The sequence below is a fragment of the Malaclemys terrapin genome, chromosome 4 (assembly GCF_027887155.1).
Source record: "Malaclemys terrapin pileata isolate rMalTer1 chromosome 4, rMalTer1.hap1, whole genome shotgun sequence".
Classification (NCBI taxonomy): Eukaryota; Metazoa; Chordata; order Testudines; family Emydidae; genus Malaclemys; species Malaclemys terrapin.
Genome location: NC_071508.1, coordinates 55,936,978 through 55,956,103, shown reverse-complemented (window position 1 = coordinate 55,956,103; position 19,126 = coordinate 55,936,978). Strand labels below are relative to the sequence as shown.

At 40.7% G+C, this 19,126-nt stretch overlaps 1 protein-coding gene across 3 annotated transcripts in view; it reads left to right on the top strand.

Annotated features, from left to right (window-relative positions):
* Window positions 1-19,126, top strand: part of SBF2 (SET binding factor 2) — a 586,194-nt gene that overhangs the window by 366,211 nt on the left and 200,857 nt on the right. For all 3 annotated transcript variants that reach the window (XM_054025187.1, XM_054025186.1, XM_054025185.1), the window contains exons 10-13: window positions 3,099-3,176; window positions 5,337-5,450; window positions 6,271-6,399; window positions 7,353-7,451. In XM_054025187.1, the coding sequence (XP_053881162.1) occupies window positions 3,099-3,176; window positions 5,337-5,450; window positions 6,271-6,399; window positions 7,353-7,451 (420 nt within the window). The remainder of the gene's footprint in view (window positions 1-3,098; window positions 3,177-5,336; window positions 5,451-6,270; window positions 6,400-7,352; window positions 7,452-19,126) is intronic.

Here is a 19,126-nt window from a genome sequence, read left to right as displayed (position 1 = left end):
ATGTGGCGCCCAGAACTGGATACAATACTCCAGTTGAAGCCTAATCAGTGCGGAGTAGAGTGTCTTGCTTACAATTCTCGTGTCTTGCTTACAACACGCCTACTAATACATCCCAGAATGATGTTCGCTTTTTTTTTTTTTTGCAACAGTTTTACACTGTTGACTCATATTTAGTTTGTGGTCCACTATGACTCCTGATCCCTTTCTGCAATACTCCTTTCTAGGCAGTCATTTCCAATTTTGTATGTGTGCAACTGATTGTTCCTTCCTAAATGGAGTACTTTGCATTTCTCCTTATTGAATTTCATCCTGTTTACTTCCGACCATTCTCCAGTTTGTCCAGATCATTTAGAATTATAATCCTGTCCTCCAAAGCACTTGCAACCCTTCCCAGCTTGGTATCATCCACAAACTTTGTAAGTGTATGCTCTATGCCAGTGGGGGGCAACCTGCGGCCCACTGGCTGCATGCAGCCTCTCAGGGTAATCCGCTGGCGGGCCGCCAGACAGGTTGTTTACATTTGCACGGCCATCCGCAACTCCCAGTGGCCGCAGTTCACCATTCCCGGCCAATGGGAGCTGTGGGAAGCTGCGGCCAGCACGTCCCTGCGTCCTGCGCTGCTTCCCACAGCTCCCATTGGCCGGGAACGACGAACCGTGGCCACTGAGAGCTGCAGGCTGCCGTGCAAATGTAAACAAACTGTCTGGCAGCCTGCCAGCGGATTACCCTGATGAGCCACAGGTTGCCCACCACTGCTCTATGCCATTATCTAAATCATTGATGAAGATATTGAACAGAACCGGACCCAGAACTGATCCCTGCGGGACCCCACTTGTTATGCTCTTCCAGCATGACTGTGAACCACTGATAACTACTCTCTGGGAATGTTTTTTCAACCAGTTATGATCCCACTTATAGTAGCTCCATTTAGATTGATTTTCCCTAATTTATTTACATACAAACCTACCTTGGTGTAATTGGGCTCAACTCTGTTGAAGCCATTGAAGCTTATGCCAGGGTTAAGTTGAACCCAGCATGTTCACTTCCTTAAGCCTTTCCTCATAAGGAACTCTTTGCTTCTCTCTGCTCTTTTTAGAAAAATGCCTTTCACCTTTCTATGCCTAGAATTGCACACAGTACTCTGTTAACAAAACTCTTTTTAAAAGAACTATTATCTTTCTTGATTTATAACTAATGCCACTTATCACATATCCTAAGACTTCATTCATTTATGGCATGTTGTGTCGTCTTAACATCTGAGAAGGGGAAAGTGACCTTTTTCTCCCTAATAGTACATTTGGAAATACATCTCAGTTTAATATTTTGCTTTAACAATTATTACTGAAAATTCAGCTGCTTTATTATGATTTACCTTGGTGGCTTTTCAGTTGAATGCACAATTCCAAGAATCCATTTTAATTTTAAATTACTGTGATGCCTGGCAAAAGAATTGTAAAAGAAGAGCTGAGTTTTGCAGTAAATATTTTTTTTTATGCTTGATTATCATTCCACATTGAGGAATCACCACAAGCTTCCTGTCATCAAAGGAACAGTCTTTATCCAGCATTATCAAAAACTGAAAAATGCTGTTTCAAACATTTTTGGTCTGACCAATAGGGCCAACCTCATATGGTGACTGATTTCCCGACACAGCTTTTATAATGGTTGGGTTATTTCACTTTTCTTTCCTTATTCCGTCCATCTTTCCTTCCTCTTCTCTTTTATAGGGTTGACCACAGTGGAGCTCGTCCATGGTCATTTCATGTGCATGCTTTGCTGTGTGGTTCAGGCAAAAGTTTTAACCCTAAGAAGAAAGGAAAACAAATGAAAGAAAATTGGATGGAGTTACAGATTGTGTGTGTGTGACAATAGATTTTATTTTAATGTAGTGGCTTAGCACCAGAATTTAAACTGAGGAGTTACCAGGGCTAAGTTACAGCTTCATTATCAGTACTTTTAAACAGAGTAAGTAAATAGGCCAAGATTTTCAAATAACCAAAGCATCCAATATCATTAGTTATGGGCTCTTAACTCAAAACACCTTGGAAGAGCCTGATTTTCAGAGAGCAGGTGCTCAGCTTTGTATGAAAATCACGCCCCTTTAATGTTTGTCAGTTTGAGCACCCAAAATCACTAGTCACATTTGAAAATCTAGACTATACTCTGCAATAGAGAGTCAATTTATGTTTTGCATATACCATAAGATATAGTTACAGAAGAATTGAGTTATTTTCTTGACTGCCACAGACGCCCTGTGTGACTTTAGGCAGATATCTTAACCTTCTCTGCATCAGCTAACACAAATGTAAAATCAGGATAATAATTCGTACCTACTTCACAAGGGCTTTGGAATCTTGATTAATATTTACTAAATGCTTTGAGATGGTTGGACAAAAGATGTTCTAGGAGTGCACGTAATTGTTGTTGTTACTAATAAAAATAATTTCTTTATTGACTAATGACCTGACAAATCTCACTGAAAATGTAATCCATTTTCTGGATACAGAAGTGCAAAAGTAATTTAAATGAGTGTACCTTCAGTTCTGTTCTGGCCCTACCAGCAAGTGTTTATATAAAATTCCTGTTGAATTCTACGAAGAAAATGCTATGCACAAAGGAACAGAAAAATCAAAAAGGCAAAATAAGCAAAAAACCTAAAACATTTTCCTTGCTACATTATACTCCAAAAAATTCCTTTTCGGATTTAGAATTTTTTCAAAAATTTCATCCCAGAGATATTTATGTTTTGCAGTTATAAGCCTCTGCAATACAGGAGTTGCAAATCAAAACCAGTTAGAAATAATAGTGATGGCACAATCTTTAACAATGCTGCTTATGACATTTAAGATGACAACCCTGGCTTTCAACACCAACTAAAATCTATTGCAAATACTCCCCGTATTCCATCAATTGAACAAGGACGTTTTAATTCCTAATTTTTGTGTAGTATTTAGGGTTTAATTGTGTATGCATCATTTTTAAAGTATTTACAGTGCAAAGAGTATTAACAAAAATTAAATAGGACCAGGAAAAAAGTTAACAATTCAATTTGTATTCACGTTTTAACAATTATTTTCATTAATTAAAAAATGTCATAGGTTTTACACCCCGATTTGGAAACGGCAGATTATGCATTCCCTCCACCACGAACAGGTTTATCACACTCAAAAATGCTGGTAAGACATATTATTTCTGACTTTGTAATAAATAGAAAAATATTAAGTTTTTAGAATAAGCTTCTTTTAAGAAGCTAGATTTCTGTAGTTACTTTTCTCTATTCTTCTACAATATATATGAGGAGGAAAAAGTTCTTTAGCTAGGAAATACTATAAATATTCACTTCTTTCTCTTGTACAGAAATGATATGAAGTAGAAGTTAAAAAGTAATCTACAGATTTATTATTTTCCATTATTTTGGTATGTTAAAAGAGAAATGATCTAAATCAATATTGCCCAGGTAGAGAGTACTATAGAAGTGCAAAGTTTTATTATTACTATTATTGAACTAGACCAGGTCTCTTTAAACATAGGTTTGGGAGGTAGAGTATTTTTCCCCCTACTTGAAATTTGTTAAACCTGCAAAGACTGGATAGTTGTCAGTTACGTAGTTACTTTGTAGACTAGAAATTTTTTTTAATGAAAACTTAAATTCCACAGAATATAAGGTGATGGGGGGAAAGGTGTTCATGAGAGGGCACTGTACAGACCCATAAACTACTCACCACAGGTTTGGAAGCTTGAGCTGGAGACTGTGTTAAACCAGTGAGAGAGAGAGCCAAGCCAGAAATTACTATGCATCACTAAGATTTCCTAAGACCAGTAGTTCACAAATAAAAAAAAACAAAGAAAGAAGAGGAAGAATCAGTGCTGTTGGAAGTGAATGAGAACTAAATATAGAGGAGGAGAAGAGAGAAGTAAGAGATTGAGAGTGCTCCAGAATGCAAGCTTCTAGTGACGGACTCAAAAAGGTGGAATAAACCTGGAAATCAACATACTTGCATTCACTTATGAAATTTGATACCACCATCTCTGGAAGCCATTACTGTAAGATAAAAACCTGATTAGAAGAGTGAATAAAAGAGAATTTTGTTTGGAAAACATTGTCAGCTCAACTCTTTAAGAAAGCCATTGTGTGTCTAAAAAAAAAAAAAAAGATGCTGTAGGTTATCTAGCAGCTACAGCAATGGTCTGACTGTATGAGAAATAGAGATGGGACTCATTAATTTTATAATAAAAAGGGAAACTAGGAGTATATTTTATGTTTGTGCATACACATGGTTTATTTATACACTACAAAGAGAATTCTAACTTCTTAATGTTGCATTGGGCTCTGGTGAACATAAACTTGGGGCGAGGAGTATGTAATGCTATCTAAGACATAAAATGGAAATCTTTAGTAAAAGATAAGAATAGCATCACTTCACTCAGTATTTTTCCTGGTTTTCTATATTTCTTGCTTCACCTTAAAAGATTCATTTTTCAGTCCTGAAGTCGAGGTGAAATCCTGGCTCCATTGAACATTGAAGCCAGGATTTCACCCTCTGTGGGTAGTCTTAAATTGGTGTAGTGCATATTACAATATTGATGCTTTCAATCCTGTATAATTTTTGTCTAACATAAGAGAAACAGACCGATAAATGTTTTGTGGTGGACACCTGTGTATATGACTTCTATAATTTATACAAGTTACTATAAACTATTTGGTGCTAACTGTGGTGAGCAGTCTGGCCCTGAAATAAATAGTGTATCTGCCAATAAGAGTAGCTTTTATTGAATTCTAAATTAATTTGTAAGAGGAGAGAACAACACTGAGCACATTCTTAATGAAATTCAGGGCCGTCATCTAAAAAATAGTTGTTCTTTATAGAATCTTTAGTGAAACATAAAAGTCTGCTTCCAAAACAATCTATTGAAAGATTAAATCTTGATGTCATATCTTAATTTGATTCACTGTGGCCTGGAATTCATTTGTGCTTGTATTTTTCAAATCAAAGGTCATATTTTAAAGTGCATTTGAGACTTATTGTAAAATTGAAGTCCCAGAGCAGCCTGCAGGTTGGCTGCAAGAAGAGTGATTGTATTGAGAGTCTGGTTTTAGCTGAGGTAAAATGTAGTAATCTGAAGTGACAAAAGGGATTGGTAGTGATGAGCATAATACTCAAATTAAATTGCTCTCGCTGCTACACTGCTGTTCTGTTTTGGATATTGTCTGAGAAAACTGATTATTCTGTTTTACAAATGTTTGTGACATAGTTTTATACTTGCGAGGGGGTAGGGAGGGAGGAGGAAGTTATAGAAGCAAAGTTGTTTACACCATATTTGATCATCATTTACAGGATAAAGAAGTACGAGCAATTTTCCTGAGATTGTTTGCACAACTTTTCCAAGGATACAGGTCATGCCTTCAGCTGATCAGAATTCATGCTGAACCAGTTATACATTTTCACAAGGTAAAAGAGAAAAAAAGGTTGTTTGTATTTAGTGAATATTTAGGGTAACCAGACAGCAAATGTGAAAGATCGGGACAGAGGTGGGGAGTAATAGGAGCCTATATAAGAAAAAGACCCAAAAATCAGGACTGACCCTATTATATCGGGACTGACCCTATAAAATCGGGATATCTGGTCACCCTATGAATATTTCACATACGATTTGAATTCATATCAGACTCATATAGTTGCTTTCTGAACAAACTTCAACTATACAATCTTGGAATTTAATTTTGTGTCTGACATACAAAAGTTTCTTTATATATGATATAGTAAAATCATATCATTCTGATATTACTGAGGTGGTACTGTACAGTACAGCTTAACAGGCCCATTTACTGTTGCATTTCCAAACAGATTTGTCTAAGATGAAATCTGTAGCAAAGACCACATGTTAATATTTAAAGTTAAAACTAATACAATTTTGGAAGTAATTCATGGATTTCAAGAAATGTTTACCTATAGTTAAAGGAATCAACTTAATAGTACTAGAATTATTTTGTATTTTGCCTCCCAGAAGTTTTATTGCTCAAAGAAAACAGATTTTTGAATGATTTTTAAAAGTGTGTCTGAGCGAGAAGGGGGAATGTTCCAGTTCCAATACCTTTTATTTTATTAAAAAAAAGATCATTTACAGTTATTGTCTCTTAAAACACTTTGCACTTATTAGAAGCAGAAGAAGGTTTAAGCTATTAATATACCTGGAGTTGATTAAATGTTCTGTTTGTTTCCATAACTTTTCAATTATACAGTGACCAATCCCTCTTTACATTCACTGCAGGCGGCCTTTTTGGGCCAGCGAGGCTTGATTGAGAATGACTTTCTCACCAAAATTCTCAATGGAATGTCATTTGCTGGTTTTGTATCTGAGAGAGGTCCTCCCTACAGATCCTGTGATCTCTTTGATGAGGTAAAAATTCTGTTCTGTATGATATGTTATATTCAAAAGACAGTTAAAATATAGATGAGATGCTTCTGTATGTAGCAAAATGGTAATTGATAAACTTCTGAATCTTAATATATCAAAATAAATATAATTACTACAAACATATTTTATAAATTATCAAGCAACATATGATCTTTTAAGCCCTGATGCTTTAATGAGGATACACATTCATAACTTTACACACATGAAGTTATTGGGACAATCACCTACTTAAAGTTAACCATGTGTGTAAGTCATTGTAGGATTGTGGCCTAATCTTTTTATGGTCCCATTTGGAACTCGGTATACTGATAATACCTGCTAGGACAGAATTATTTTGAATAATTTAATTATATTTTTAGAAATATCTTGCAGAAGTAAATTTTTTGACAAATGTTAATAAATTAAATACACACTTGGCAAAGGAAACTGAGGCAAACATCTTCTCTTGTACAAAGTACAATGGAATCATCAATATTGCCACTGCTAGAGCTGCAGTTTTTAAATTCTTGTCTAAAAAGACCAGACACAGTAAATTTTTCATCCAAACTTGCTGTGCTGTTTAAACTTGAATGTTTTATACAATACTGATATTGCTCTGTATTACTTTTATGTGGAAGGTTCAGAAACACAGCATGCTTGTGTTAAATGAATATTACAGGAACACAGGTTTACTGCACCGGAGTGATCTTAAGCTCCATCAAGTCTGGTATCTTGCCTCTGGAGCTGTGATTTGCCCTATGCCTAACGCTTCAGAGGAAAGTGAATATTCCTGATAATTCACCTAGGAAATGGTACACTGCTTCCCAGAAGCATAAGAGATTTTTCAGAGTCCAATTTTCTGTGCACCTTTCAGTTTAAGATGAATATTATGTATTTTCTATATTAGCAAAGTTATTTTAAATTGATTTTTAAACATTTTGATACTTTTTTTTAAGTTGGTAGCTTTTGAAGTGGAAAGAATTAAAGCTGAGGAAGGTAATCCACCAAAAATGATGAAGCATGTCAGAGAGCTTGCCGAACAGCTGTTCAAAAATGTAAGTTTATTGTAGCCATGTATGTACTGTACTATAGAATGCTTCAATAATTCTTCACTAAACTAACATGATTTATAGCCTGAACAACTGAAACAAATGACTCCTTGTGGCGGTCATCTTTGTATTTTGGCTAAAGCCTTTGAAACGTTAAATTGTATTATACTCCAGCAATTTACAACACATGTTAAAGTAGCTCAATATTATTGTTAATTTTCCCTTCAGCCGATGCACTATAGCATACTTCTTAGTTAACGTATATCACTTAATGCTTTTAAGGTTTCTTTGTTGCCTCTAGTATAGCCTCTCCACATCTCCCACCAACTCACTGCCTCCCAACAACTCTATGCTCCTCAAACCCTGTTCCCCCCCCCCCATTTCAGCACAATCTCTATTTTCCCAGTGTATGATTCCCCAGGAGAACCTTGCTTCCCAATTTGCATCCATCTACCAAATCTTGTCTACTCCATTTCTCACTCCCACCCCAAGCTGTCCCATGCACTTTGTACGTTTTTCAGGACACCATCCTCCATTGCCTCCTGCCTCCCTTATACTGACTAATCCTTACTCCACCTCCATGCTGTTGCCCTAACAACCCATGCTTTTGGCTGGTCCGGTATATCCTATGTCCTCCCACCCAAGACTACCCGTATCCTCTTCTCCATTAGCCATCAGTGTCTCTGCTTACCCTGTGATCCTCCAAGCCACCCACCACATGACAGCTTTGCTGTCTTCCCTGCCTCCAACATGTTTTTTTTCAACCAGCAACTCTACTGTCCCCATCTCCTTTACATCCCCCTTCCCAGAATTACTTTCCACTTTTACACTTTTTCTAAAACATGGACATTCACACAAAGTAATGTAAAGTTAAAGGCTTTTTTTTAAGTGAATTTCCTTTAAACCTGTAATCTCTAAGTATCAAGGAAATTGCCAGTTAAAGTGAGATTAACATCCATAGGTTATCCCAAAACTCTGTAAAGTGTGACCTTGGTAGGCTTTGGTTTTGTAACTTGCAGCACACAAGTCACATCAATAGTGTGCGCACAGGATGCCCGTTCCATTTTCAATTCGCATTGTGTGAACATAGAGCAGTGGTTTACTGTGAGCTGAGGGAGTAGTGTTCTTGGCGGGTATCCTTAGATCCTTTATTTCATGGTTGAGCAGCGTGCATCATTGGACTGTTCTTGCTGTAAATCATGGGATTCAAAGCAGAAGCCAGGGAGATTAGATTTTTTTCTTTTTTTAAAAGCCCATATTTCTGCTGCCTGCGCCCCAGGCTTCCTTCTTGGGTGGGCTAGCACAATTTTCAAATTGCTGTCTGCTAGCATGGACCCAGAAATCCACAGCTCCACTATCATGGCAAGTGTGAATACAAAGAGGCTGCTTGGACTGTATTACAGTATTCAAACCCAGACACATTCAGCATTAGATTTTTCCTGCCACGCCACCAAGCAGATGCTGTGGGTCCAAGAGAATATTCAATGGCAGGATCACTGGCTCCTCCAGCAACAGGACAACACTGCAAAACTGTTGCATCAAAATGAGGATGCTGAGCTGTTGGAACCAGAGGATCGGTTCAAGTGTCAGCTGCACCATTTCTGGGCCCTACCAACCTATGTAGAATGGTGGGAGACATTCATTCTGCATTAATGGCATGGAGGTTGGGACAGTTATTTGGGGACACCCCTCCTTTCCTCTGATTCCCTGGTTAATTAAGCCATCCACAGGCCATTTGGAAAGAAGGAACAAACAGTTTAACTATTGCCTGAGTAGGTACAGAATGGAGGTTGAGAGTGCATTTGGTTGTTTGAAAGGCAGATGGCACTGCTTATGGAATCATATGGAAGTATCAGGGAAAAAAAATGCCCCAATCATTATAGCTTCATGTTGTGTTGTGCACAATATCTGTGAGACCAAGGAGGATAGCCTTAGCAATGGGTGGTAGGCGGAGGTGCAGAGACTTACTTGGTGGTTCAAGCAAGCAGCCAGGCATCCCATAGAGAACACTAACACCCAGTAGACTATTGTCAGGGATGCCTTGTGTTCATGTTTTGAATCGCAAGGTTGAACACGTGTGGACGTTCAGCTGCTAATTTATGGAGGCAGGTTGGGATAGCTGTGAGTAGTGTGGTATTGTTTATGGTGATGGAAGGGGGACATTGCCTATATACTTTTGTAAAACCAAATGAATTATTTTAGCTTTACTTAAAGGATTTTGTGTGTTACATGCCATGATGAGTCATAGTGGACCAAAATGGATTTTTAGCGATTTTTTTTTTTTTAGAAACAACAGTAACAAAGCCAAAAATAAAGTTTTAATTGAACTGATGGATAAATAATACCTTTTTATTTGAAAATACATTTACCCAAACAGTCAACCGACTAACCGTCAAAAAGAAAACCTTTTTTATAAAACAACAGTGCAAACCAAACAATTCAATCTGCAAAAATAACAAGGTTGAAAGAAGGGTTTAAAATTGCAGGCTCATATTCCCTCTGCCTCTTCTTGTATGCAAGGGTACTGGGGTTGAGTGCTATTGCTCAAAATTTTCATGTATGTTGCAGGGCTCAAAAATGTTGGCTCCCAAGAGCCAGTGTTCTTGATGAGCAGATGATGGACCTGAGAGGAGAGTGGTGTTTGGGACGTGTGTTGTATGTGTTTTATGGGGAAGAGTTGCTGCTGGTCCCAGTAGCCAGTATTGTCCAGAAGGCTGAAGGAGATGCTGGGTCCCCAGTTTATGGGACTGCATGGCTTGCTGGTCTAGCAGGAGCATGTCCTTCAGCCTCTGGACAATACTGGCTACTGGATAATGTCTCTGAGTTGCCTCTATATCTGCTTGTCTTTTTCCATGCTCTCCTTGGCCATGGCTATTGTTTTCCTTGGCTACTGCCACAATCTCCTAGGAGAGCTACATTTCTTTCTCTTTCTGCTTCATCATGTACTGCCTCCACCTCTCAGTCAATGCGTTTTTTCTCTGGGACTTTGCTATGAGTTGACCAAACATCTCTTCCTGAGTCTCCTTTTTTGCCCCTCAGGTGGGCCAGCCTCTCAACAGTGGATAGAGGCCCTGTCCTTGATGGTCTGGCTATTGCAGGTGCTGTGGTAGTGTGTGTGTGGGGAAACAGTCACTTATTGTTCATATTCCGGACAGTCCATGATAAGACTTTTTTTTTTTTTTTTGTATGTGCATGTGACTTTACTGTCTGCTGCATATGCAATTTGCCACTGTGCCTTAGTGGCGTGGGGGATGGGAGTGGGGGAGTGGAATTGTGCTCCAGTTTTGTTTGTGCATTTGAGTTGCATCTCTGGGTTTGGAGGGGTTATGGAGGGCATCGGGGTGCCAAGCCAGATAGTAATCTCCTCTGCATCCGCTTTAGGTTGCCCTGACTCTTGATGCTATTACACAGAGGCGGGAGACTAGAAAGCAGAGAATAGTCTTATTCAAAAAGCCAAAGGGCAAACCAGAAAGATATACATTGAAGTTGCTCACCAGGATGGTCATCCCAGAAGTGCTGCAAGAGTGGAAGGGGCTTGTGAACTATATTGGGGAAATGAGCATGCAGTGAATTCCCTATAATGTGTGAACCAAAATTGAGCAGTTTCTCAGTCTTAAGTTCTGCTTTATCTCCATTGCAGACATAAAGTGCAAAGAAAAATAGATAGAGTCCTGCAATGATTGTCAACTAGAATGTACATTACAGGACATTTAAATCTCATAAGGGAAGAGTTCTGTTTGCATCTTTACCAGGCATGTGATGTCCATGTAAACTATGAACACAATCAAACTTCTTGCCCTCTAAATATTGTCTTAATAAACTGTTGCACTTCGCACAAATTATTTTTTCATTATTTGAATGTGCTGCAGGAGGGAGGGTCGGGCAGAGGCTGAAGCTGCGCCATGCTGCCTGCCGCCATTTCAGGCAGGCGAATAGGGAGGGATAGCTCAGTGGTTTGAGCATTGGCCTGCTCAACCAAGGGTTGTGAGTTCAATCCTTGAGGGGACCACTTAGGGCTCTGGGGCAAAATCAGTACTTGGTCCTGCTAGTGAAGGCAGGGGGTGGACTCGATGACCTGTCGGGGTCCCTTCCAGTTCTCTGAGATAGGTATATCTCATATATTATTATAGGGCAGGAAGGGCATTTGCTGGGCAGGAAAAATAAGGGAATGGGAAAGGAAAACAGGCAAATGAGCAAGCACCTTCTATGCCACAGTCTTGAAAACTGTCACTAGTCTCATGGCTTTAGCATGAGACAGAGGCCAGTCACTCATGTGGAACAGACACCATTTTGGAAACATCGGTGGGGGTGTGCCAAAGAGTGTGGGCCGATGGAGACAAAGAGGGCACAAGGGCTGGATATTTGAAAGGGGTCGTAGCTCACGTTCATCTGAAATGGCTACCTCCATGGGGCACCCAGAATAGAATGTAGAAAGACAATGTAACACAGTAATAATAAAAAAATTGGAAGGATAGGTACTTCCCTTCCAAAGTTCCCTCCAGAGAATCTGCGTCTTCAGTTCTGGACCGGGTTTCTGTCTGGGACCTAACCTCAGCCAATGCAAGGCAAGAATTGGGGTACTTTGCAGCAGGGTATTATTGCAGTTGGATTTCCAACTGACCAGTGTCAGGGTCCTGGGTCCCAAAAAGATCATTGTCTATCAGGGCACAGCTCCTCTCTGGCATCCTTTCCCACTCATCCTACAGTAGGCCTTGCTGGTTGTCCGTAGTGGGCAGGAAAGTGTGGCCAGCAGGCTCCACATGGTGTCTTGGACAGGTTGTGCTATAATTATGTAGGATCCTGCAAGCTCATCATAAAATGGACAGGTCACATGCCCCTTGCCAAATTGTATCCTTTTGTCCCCTCTTTCAATGTACTTATTCCCAAGTTGCTTGATCTTTATCTGGCATTGGTTGGCATCCCAGTCATGGCCCCTCTCAGAAATTTGCTTGGCAATGTCCATAAAAAGGTTTTTATTCAGGTGGCTGATCACAAGAGCTTTGTGCACCAACACTTCTCCCCAGATAGCAATGAGATCCAAGGTCCCGGCACAGCTTTAAACAGCTGGGCAAAGCATGTTGTGGGACTTCTGGAGCGCAATTGTGGTTGCATCACAAGAATGCTGATACGCTCAGATCCAGGAACAAATGGGTGAATTCTGGCTCTGTGCCAGCCTTTATGGGGAGGAGGTGATGTCCTGAGAACTTGACATCAGAGTCAGGGGAAGGCACACTGGTGGACAGGCAGGTCAGTAATGGTTGACTTACAAGGCACTGTTGGAAACATGGGGAAAAAATGGTATGCAGCAGTTTTGTCCACATGAACATTAGACCACACTAATTCAATTTGCAGCAAAACCTAGTCCGCTTGGCAAGAAGACTCCAGAGCTCATGGCAAATGTGGAGTAAGTGCACAGTGATGGATTATGTTGTGTGTATGCAAACCATTTTCAAACTGCATTCAATCCTCTTTTAAACCCCTGTGTAGACAAGGCCAAAACCAGGGGTTCTCACAAGAAAATTTTTGATGGCCTTAGAGGTGGTCACTCGGACAATTTTCCCTAAAATACTTAATTAACTTTAGGAAAAACAAATAAATATGCACATATCCATGTCCAAATCATTGTAATTTATTTATGTAGGGTTATTTTCAGACTCAGTAATAAAAATAATGTACAGTTGTTGCTATTCTTTACTGGACAAACAGAATAGAAACAAAATAAGGTGCTTTGCGAGTTCTTTTCTTTTTTGTTGTTACTTCTGGTTTTTTTGGTTGCTGGTTTGTTTGTTTTTTAGACTTCCTAGTCTGCTCCTTTGAAAACTGATATTTGTACGTTTGTTAATATTGCTTTTCACAGCAGACTTACTCAGCCATGGTAAGCTGGGGGACAAATCAAGCTCTGAATGGAGAGGTGGGTAGGGAGGCAGCGGGGGCCAAGGCAATGGAGGGCTGGGGAAGGCGGGGGCCATGGTCGATGGGGGAGGGTGGTGAGGCCAGAGCCCAAAGCCCTGCAGCCGGAACCAGAAGCCCAGTGGCCGGAGCCAGAAGCCCGAGCCCCACTGCCCCTGTGAAAGAGGGGAACTCACACAGGCTGCCTGCTCCTCTGGCGTTTGTGGATCCAGAGGGGGGGCAGGGCCCAACCCCTACTGGTGGCCGCAGGGAAGGGTGAGTGCTTTGCCGCCCTCCCCTGACCTCCCAATCACTACGCAGGAGGCTGTGGCCGCAAGAAAAACCCCTGGCGGCCACATATGGCGATGGTGGCCACATTTGGGAAACGCTAAGCGCATGTGACTGTTTAGACAATACTTTTAACATTTCTTAAAATGGAGAGTCAATATTCATTCATTTTAGTCTAATTTATGAGCATAAATATTTTAAATCACTGACCTTATAGAATTACTTGAAAACAAAGGTACCACCAGTGACAAAATGTAGTTAACAATTAAGTGATATTCCTCAGATTGTCATGCATCAAGCCACATATATTAAAATCTGAATCTATTTAAATAGAGAGCATCATGGTGCACAACATACATTCCAAAAGTTATGCAAAGGGTTCCCTGGTGTAATCATTCTTAAACTCCCAACGCATTGAAGGGATTAATTTGACAACTGTTCCCTACTATTTTTATGTAGTGAAGTTGATCAGTTTAGACTTACATTCCTAATGATTTCACACCTGGAATGGCATAATACAGGCACTTATTCTGAGGAATTTTTGTAGTATAAGGCTTGATTTTCCCCATAATTTAAGTGGGGGGGTCATAATGTGAATCTTGATAATTTGATTTTAAGTAGACAGAAAGATGGAAACATTTTTCTACAGAATAAGTGCTACACATCATCTACATTTATCAGCATGCAGAGCCTATTCAGGACTTATTTTTTAGAAGCAGAGAATTCGTATTAGTGTGATTAATCACTGGCATTGATTTTTCCACATTTCATAATATCAAAACATATGGCTTGAAAAGCCTTCTCAGATGTAATTTTTCAAGGTGCATACTAAAGAATTAAAGTGCTAGCTAAGAAGACCTTCAATCATTTAGTCTGATGCTGGATTGACAAACTTTACAGATAGAATTTTGCCAGAGAACAGAAGAGCCTTCTTGTATCTTTCGTAAAATTAAATACATAAACAGCCATCAGCTTGTGTTGACATTTGGTTACTACTTATCTGGGATGGATTTAAAACTAGTGACTAAGAGGTGAAAAACTGAACTGGATATCACACTTCCCAAATTCATAGCCATCCAGTTCCACTTCTTTGTTTTTTTAAAAACTTTTTGCTGCAGCTTTTAACAGGACCTCCTCTGTCATGGTAATTGTAGAAGAGTATGGGAATGAAAGACTAATGATAGTACACTGGAACAATACTCTCAATGCAGCCAAGTTTGATAAACTTGGCTGGAAATGTGAAAACTTACAATTTTTAAAGGCTGACCTCATGATGTTGTTCTCTTAACATTTCTTTACCAGAGTTATAACATGACACACATGTTGTTCTAATATGATATGAAATACACTGGCATCTTCTGAAAAAATGATATGGGATATAATTTGTCTGTTGACTTTCCTGCTGACATAGTAAGTATTAATAACCTCCCTTGGAAGTATCTAAGAGATTAGGATTTGGCTAGAATATCCCCACATATACACTCCATGTTATCGCTTATTACCTTCTAGACATCTCAGGCTTGCCCAGTACTCCCTAGTTTGATTTCATTGAGAATTTGTCTCAATAAAGCTAAAGGCTGAATTTTACTGTTTTCCCTGCAAAGAGTCAGATTCTTTCCTCATGCCCCATTCAACAACATTGGACTCAATGAGATCGTATATCATAAATGAGGGTAGAATTTGGCTCTAACAATTTAAGGAATATAGTTGAGGTTAGATTTTCCAATGTCCATTATTTTGTATTTACCAATGTTGAATTTGATCTGCCATTTTGTTGCCACGTCATCCAGTTTTATGAGATCCCTTTGTAACTCTTTGCAGTCAGCTTTGGACTTAACTATCTTGAGTAATTTAGTATCATCTGTAAACTTTACCACCTCACTATTTACCCCGTTTTCCAGATCATTTATGAATCTGTTGAACAGCATTGGTCCCAGTATAGATCTTTGGGGAACCTCTCTCCACTGTGAAAACTGACCTTTTATTCTTATCTTTTTGTCCTATCTTTTAATGATCCATGAGAAGACCTTCCCTCTTATCCCCTGAGGCTACACAGACCCAAGTGGCTTGAAAGCACAGGCGATCGTAGATAATGCGCTGGAGAGGTTTTAGCTAAGGGCTGTATGTGATGGCCAGTGGTGTTCTGTTGTTGTCCTTGTTGGGCCTGTCCTGTAGTAGGTGATTCCTGGGTACCCATCTTGCTCTGTCAATCTGTTTCCTCACTTCCCCAGGTGGGTATTGTAGTTTTACGAATGCTTGATAAAGATCTTGTAGGTGTTTGTCTCTGTCTGAGGGGTTGGAGCAAATTCGGTTGTATTTTAGGGCGTGGCTGTTGACAGTGGATCGTGTGATGTGTCTTGGATGGAAGCTGGAGGCATGTAGGTACGTATAATGGTCAGTAGGTTTCCGGTATAGCGTGGTGTTTATGTGACCATCACTTATTTGCACTGTAGTGTCCAGGAAATGGATCTCTTGTGTGGACTGGTCCAGGCTGAGGTTGATGGTGGGGTGGAAATTGTTGAAGTCCAGGTACCCGCATGGCCCCAAAGTATGCCAACATTTTTATGGCTGACTTAGAACAACGCTTCCTCAGCTCTCGTCCCCTAGTGCCCCTCCTCTACTTGCGCTACATTGATGACATCTTCATCAAATGGACCCACGGAAAGGAGGGCCTTGAAGAATTCCACCTGGACTTCAACAGTTTCCACCCCACCATCAACCTCAGCCTGGACCAGTCCACACAAGAGATCCACCCTAAACCAGAAACCTACTGACCTCTATACATACCTACATGCCTCCAGCTTCCATCCAAGACACATCACACGATCCATTGTCTACAGCCAAGCCCTAAAATACAACCGAATTTGCTCCAACCCCTCAGACAGAGACAAACACCTACAAGATCTTTATCGAGCATTCGTAAAACTACAATACCCACCTGGGGAAGTGAGGAAACAGATTGACAGAGCAAGATGGGTACCCAGAAATCACCTACTACAGGACAGGCCCAACAAGGACAATAACAGAACACCACTGGCCATCACATACAGCCCCCAGCTAAAACCTCTCCAGCGCATTATCTACGATCTACAACCTATCCTGGAAAATGATCCCTCACTCTCACAGACCTTGGGAGGCAGGCCAGTCCTCGCTTACAGACAACCCCCCAACCTGAAGCAAATACTCACCAGCAACTACACACCACACCACAGAAACACTAACCCAGGAACCAATCCCTGTAGCAAACCTCGTTGCCTACTCTGTCCCCCTATCTACTCTGGTGACACCATCAGAGGACCCAACCACATCAGCCACACCATCAAGGGCTCATTCACCTGCACATCCACTAATGTTATATATGCCATCATGTGCCAGCAATGCCCCTCTTCCATGTACATTGGCCAAACCGGACAGTCCCTCTGCAAAAGAATAAATGGACACAAATCAGACATCAGGAATGGTAACATACATAAGCCAGTAAGTGAACACTTCAATCTCCCTGGTCATTCTATTACAGATTTAAAAGTCACTATCATTGAACAAAAAAACTTCAGAAACAGACTTCAAAGAGAAACAGCAGAACTAAAATTCATTTGCAAATTTAACACCATTAATCTGGGCTTGAATAGGGACTGGGAGTGGCTGGCTCATTACAGAAGCAGCTTTTCCTCTCCTGGAATTGACACCACCTCATCTATTATTGGGAGTGGACTACATCCATCCTGATTGAGTTGGCCCTGTCAACACTGGTTCTCCACTTGCGAAGTAACTCCCTGCTCTCCATGTGTCAGTATATAATGCCTGCATCTGTAACTTTCACTCTATGCATCTGAAGAAGTGAGGTTTTTACCCACAAAAGCTTATGCCCAAATAAATCTGTTAGTCTTTAAGGTGCCACCAGACTCCTTGTTGTTTTGTAGATACAGACTAACACGGCTACCCCCTGATACTTAGTACCATTTGTATCCATTTAAAAACAGCTGTAAACTTCATTTTCGTGGTTCATCACTTCAACCATTCCACACCTCTCTTGCAACCCTACAGTGCCTCACCCTTCTCCACCGCATGAAACGCAAAGTAGTCATTTTCATTTTTAAGTCCTTCATGGCTTATTCCCCGTACCATGAGTTATTTTGTATACACAATCGAGATATCAGTCCCCACCTCTGCTCTGCTAATGATGCTAGCCTTCATTGCCAATTTCTTAAATTTTAAAACAATCATTTTACATTCTCTCTTCTGCTCCCCCATGCATGGAAGGAGCTCCTCTTAAACGCTCATAAAGTTACCTCATTGCCCTCCTTAATATCCCATCTTAAAATTCTCCTCTGCTGTGATGCCTACAAAGAACTTGTTAGTAATTAGTTAACTGGTATGTTTTGACTGCTCTTCTCTTGCTCAGCAATATAGTCTTGTTACTACCTTGTGCTCCCATGTTTGTTTGGTGTATCCATCAGTTCTCTCTTGTCTTATATGTAAACTTTGAGTTCTTTGTGTTTGCACAGCATCTGGTACAATGAAGCTCTGATCTGTGACTGGGCTCTTAGGCAGAACCTCACTACAAATAATGTAAGAACGTTACTGGCATGATTAACAATGAATCCCAAAAAGTAGCTGATTGAAGAGTAAATCTTTTATCAATCTGATTGACATTCTCACCACCTAGTAGCAGTGAGATACAATGCTATTAATGCTAACTATGGGAGAGGTCTTCCTGAAAAAAGTAGGCTTCTGCTACATTTACTAAGAGGCAGAACTCACACGTCTGCATGTAAGAGAAGCACTACATTGATAGCAGTAGAGAGAGGTCCCAAGACAGCCTACAGAGCCACAGCAAACCAACCAGTTCTTCTTCGAGTGCTTGCTCATATCGATTCCAATCAGGTGTGCGCGCGCCGTGTGCACGATCGTCGGAGAATTTTCTACCCTAGCAACACCCGGCGGGTTGGCTGTGGAGCCCCCTAGAGTGGCGCCTTCATGGCGCTGGATATATACCCCAGCCGACCCGGCGCCCCCTCAGTTCCTTCTTACCGCCCCTGACGGTCGTTGGAACTGTGGAGCGCGGCATAGCTGTTCTCCACTCTCCCTAGCTTATTCCGTTTTTGTAGATAGTTGTAGTTGTTATATAGTTTTAGATAGTTGTTCAGTTTACCCTTTAATAGTTGTAGATAGTTAAGAGGGGATTAAGGGGGTTGTTCTTCCCCCCTTTTTCCCCCGGCGCATAGCCGGGCTCATGCCCAAGGCTCCCGGCTTTAAGCAGTGCGCGTCCTGCGCTAAACATATGCCCACAAGTGATCCGCACGACTCGTGTCTGAAGTGCCTGGGAGAGTCCCATCAAACAGATAAGTGTAAGATCTGTAAGGCCTTCAGACCGAGAACCAAAAAGGAGCGGGACTTTCGGCTTCGGCAACTCCTCATGGAGGCGGCACTTAGCCCGGACACTCCATCGGCGCGTCAAACCCCAGCGCCAAGCGCCTCGGTGCGCAGTGCCCCTGCGGCACCGA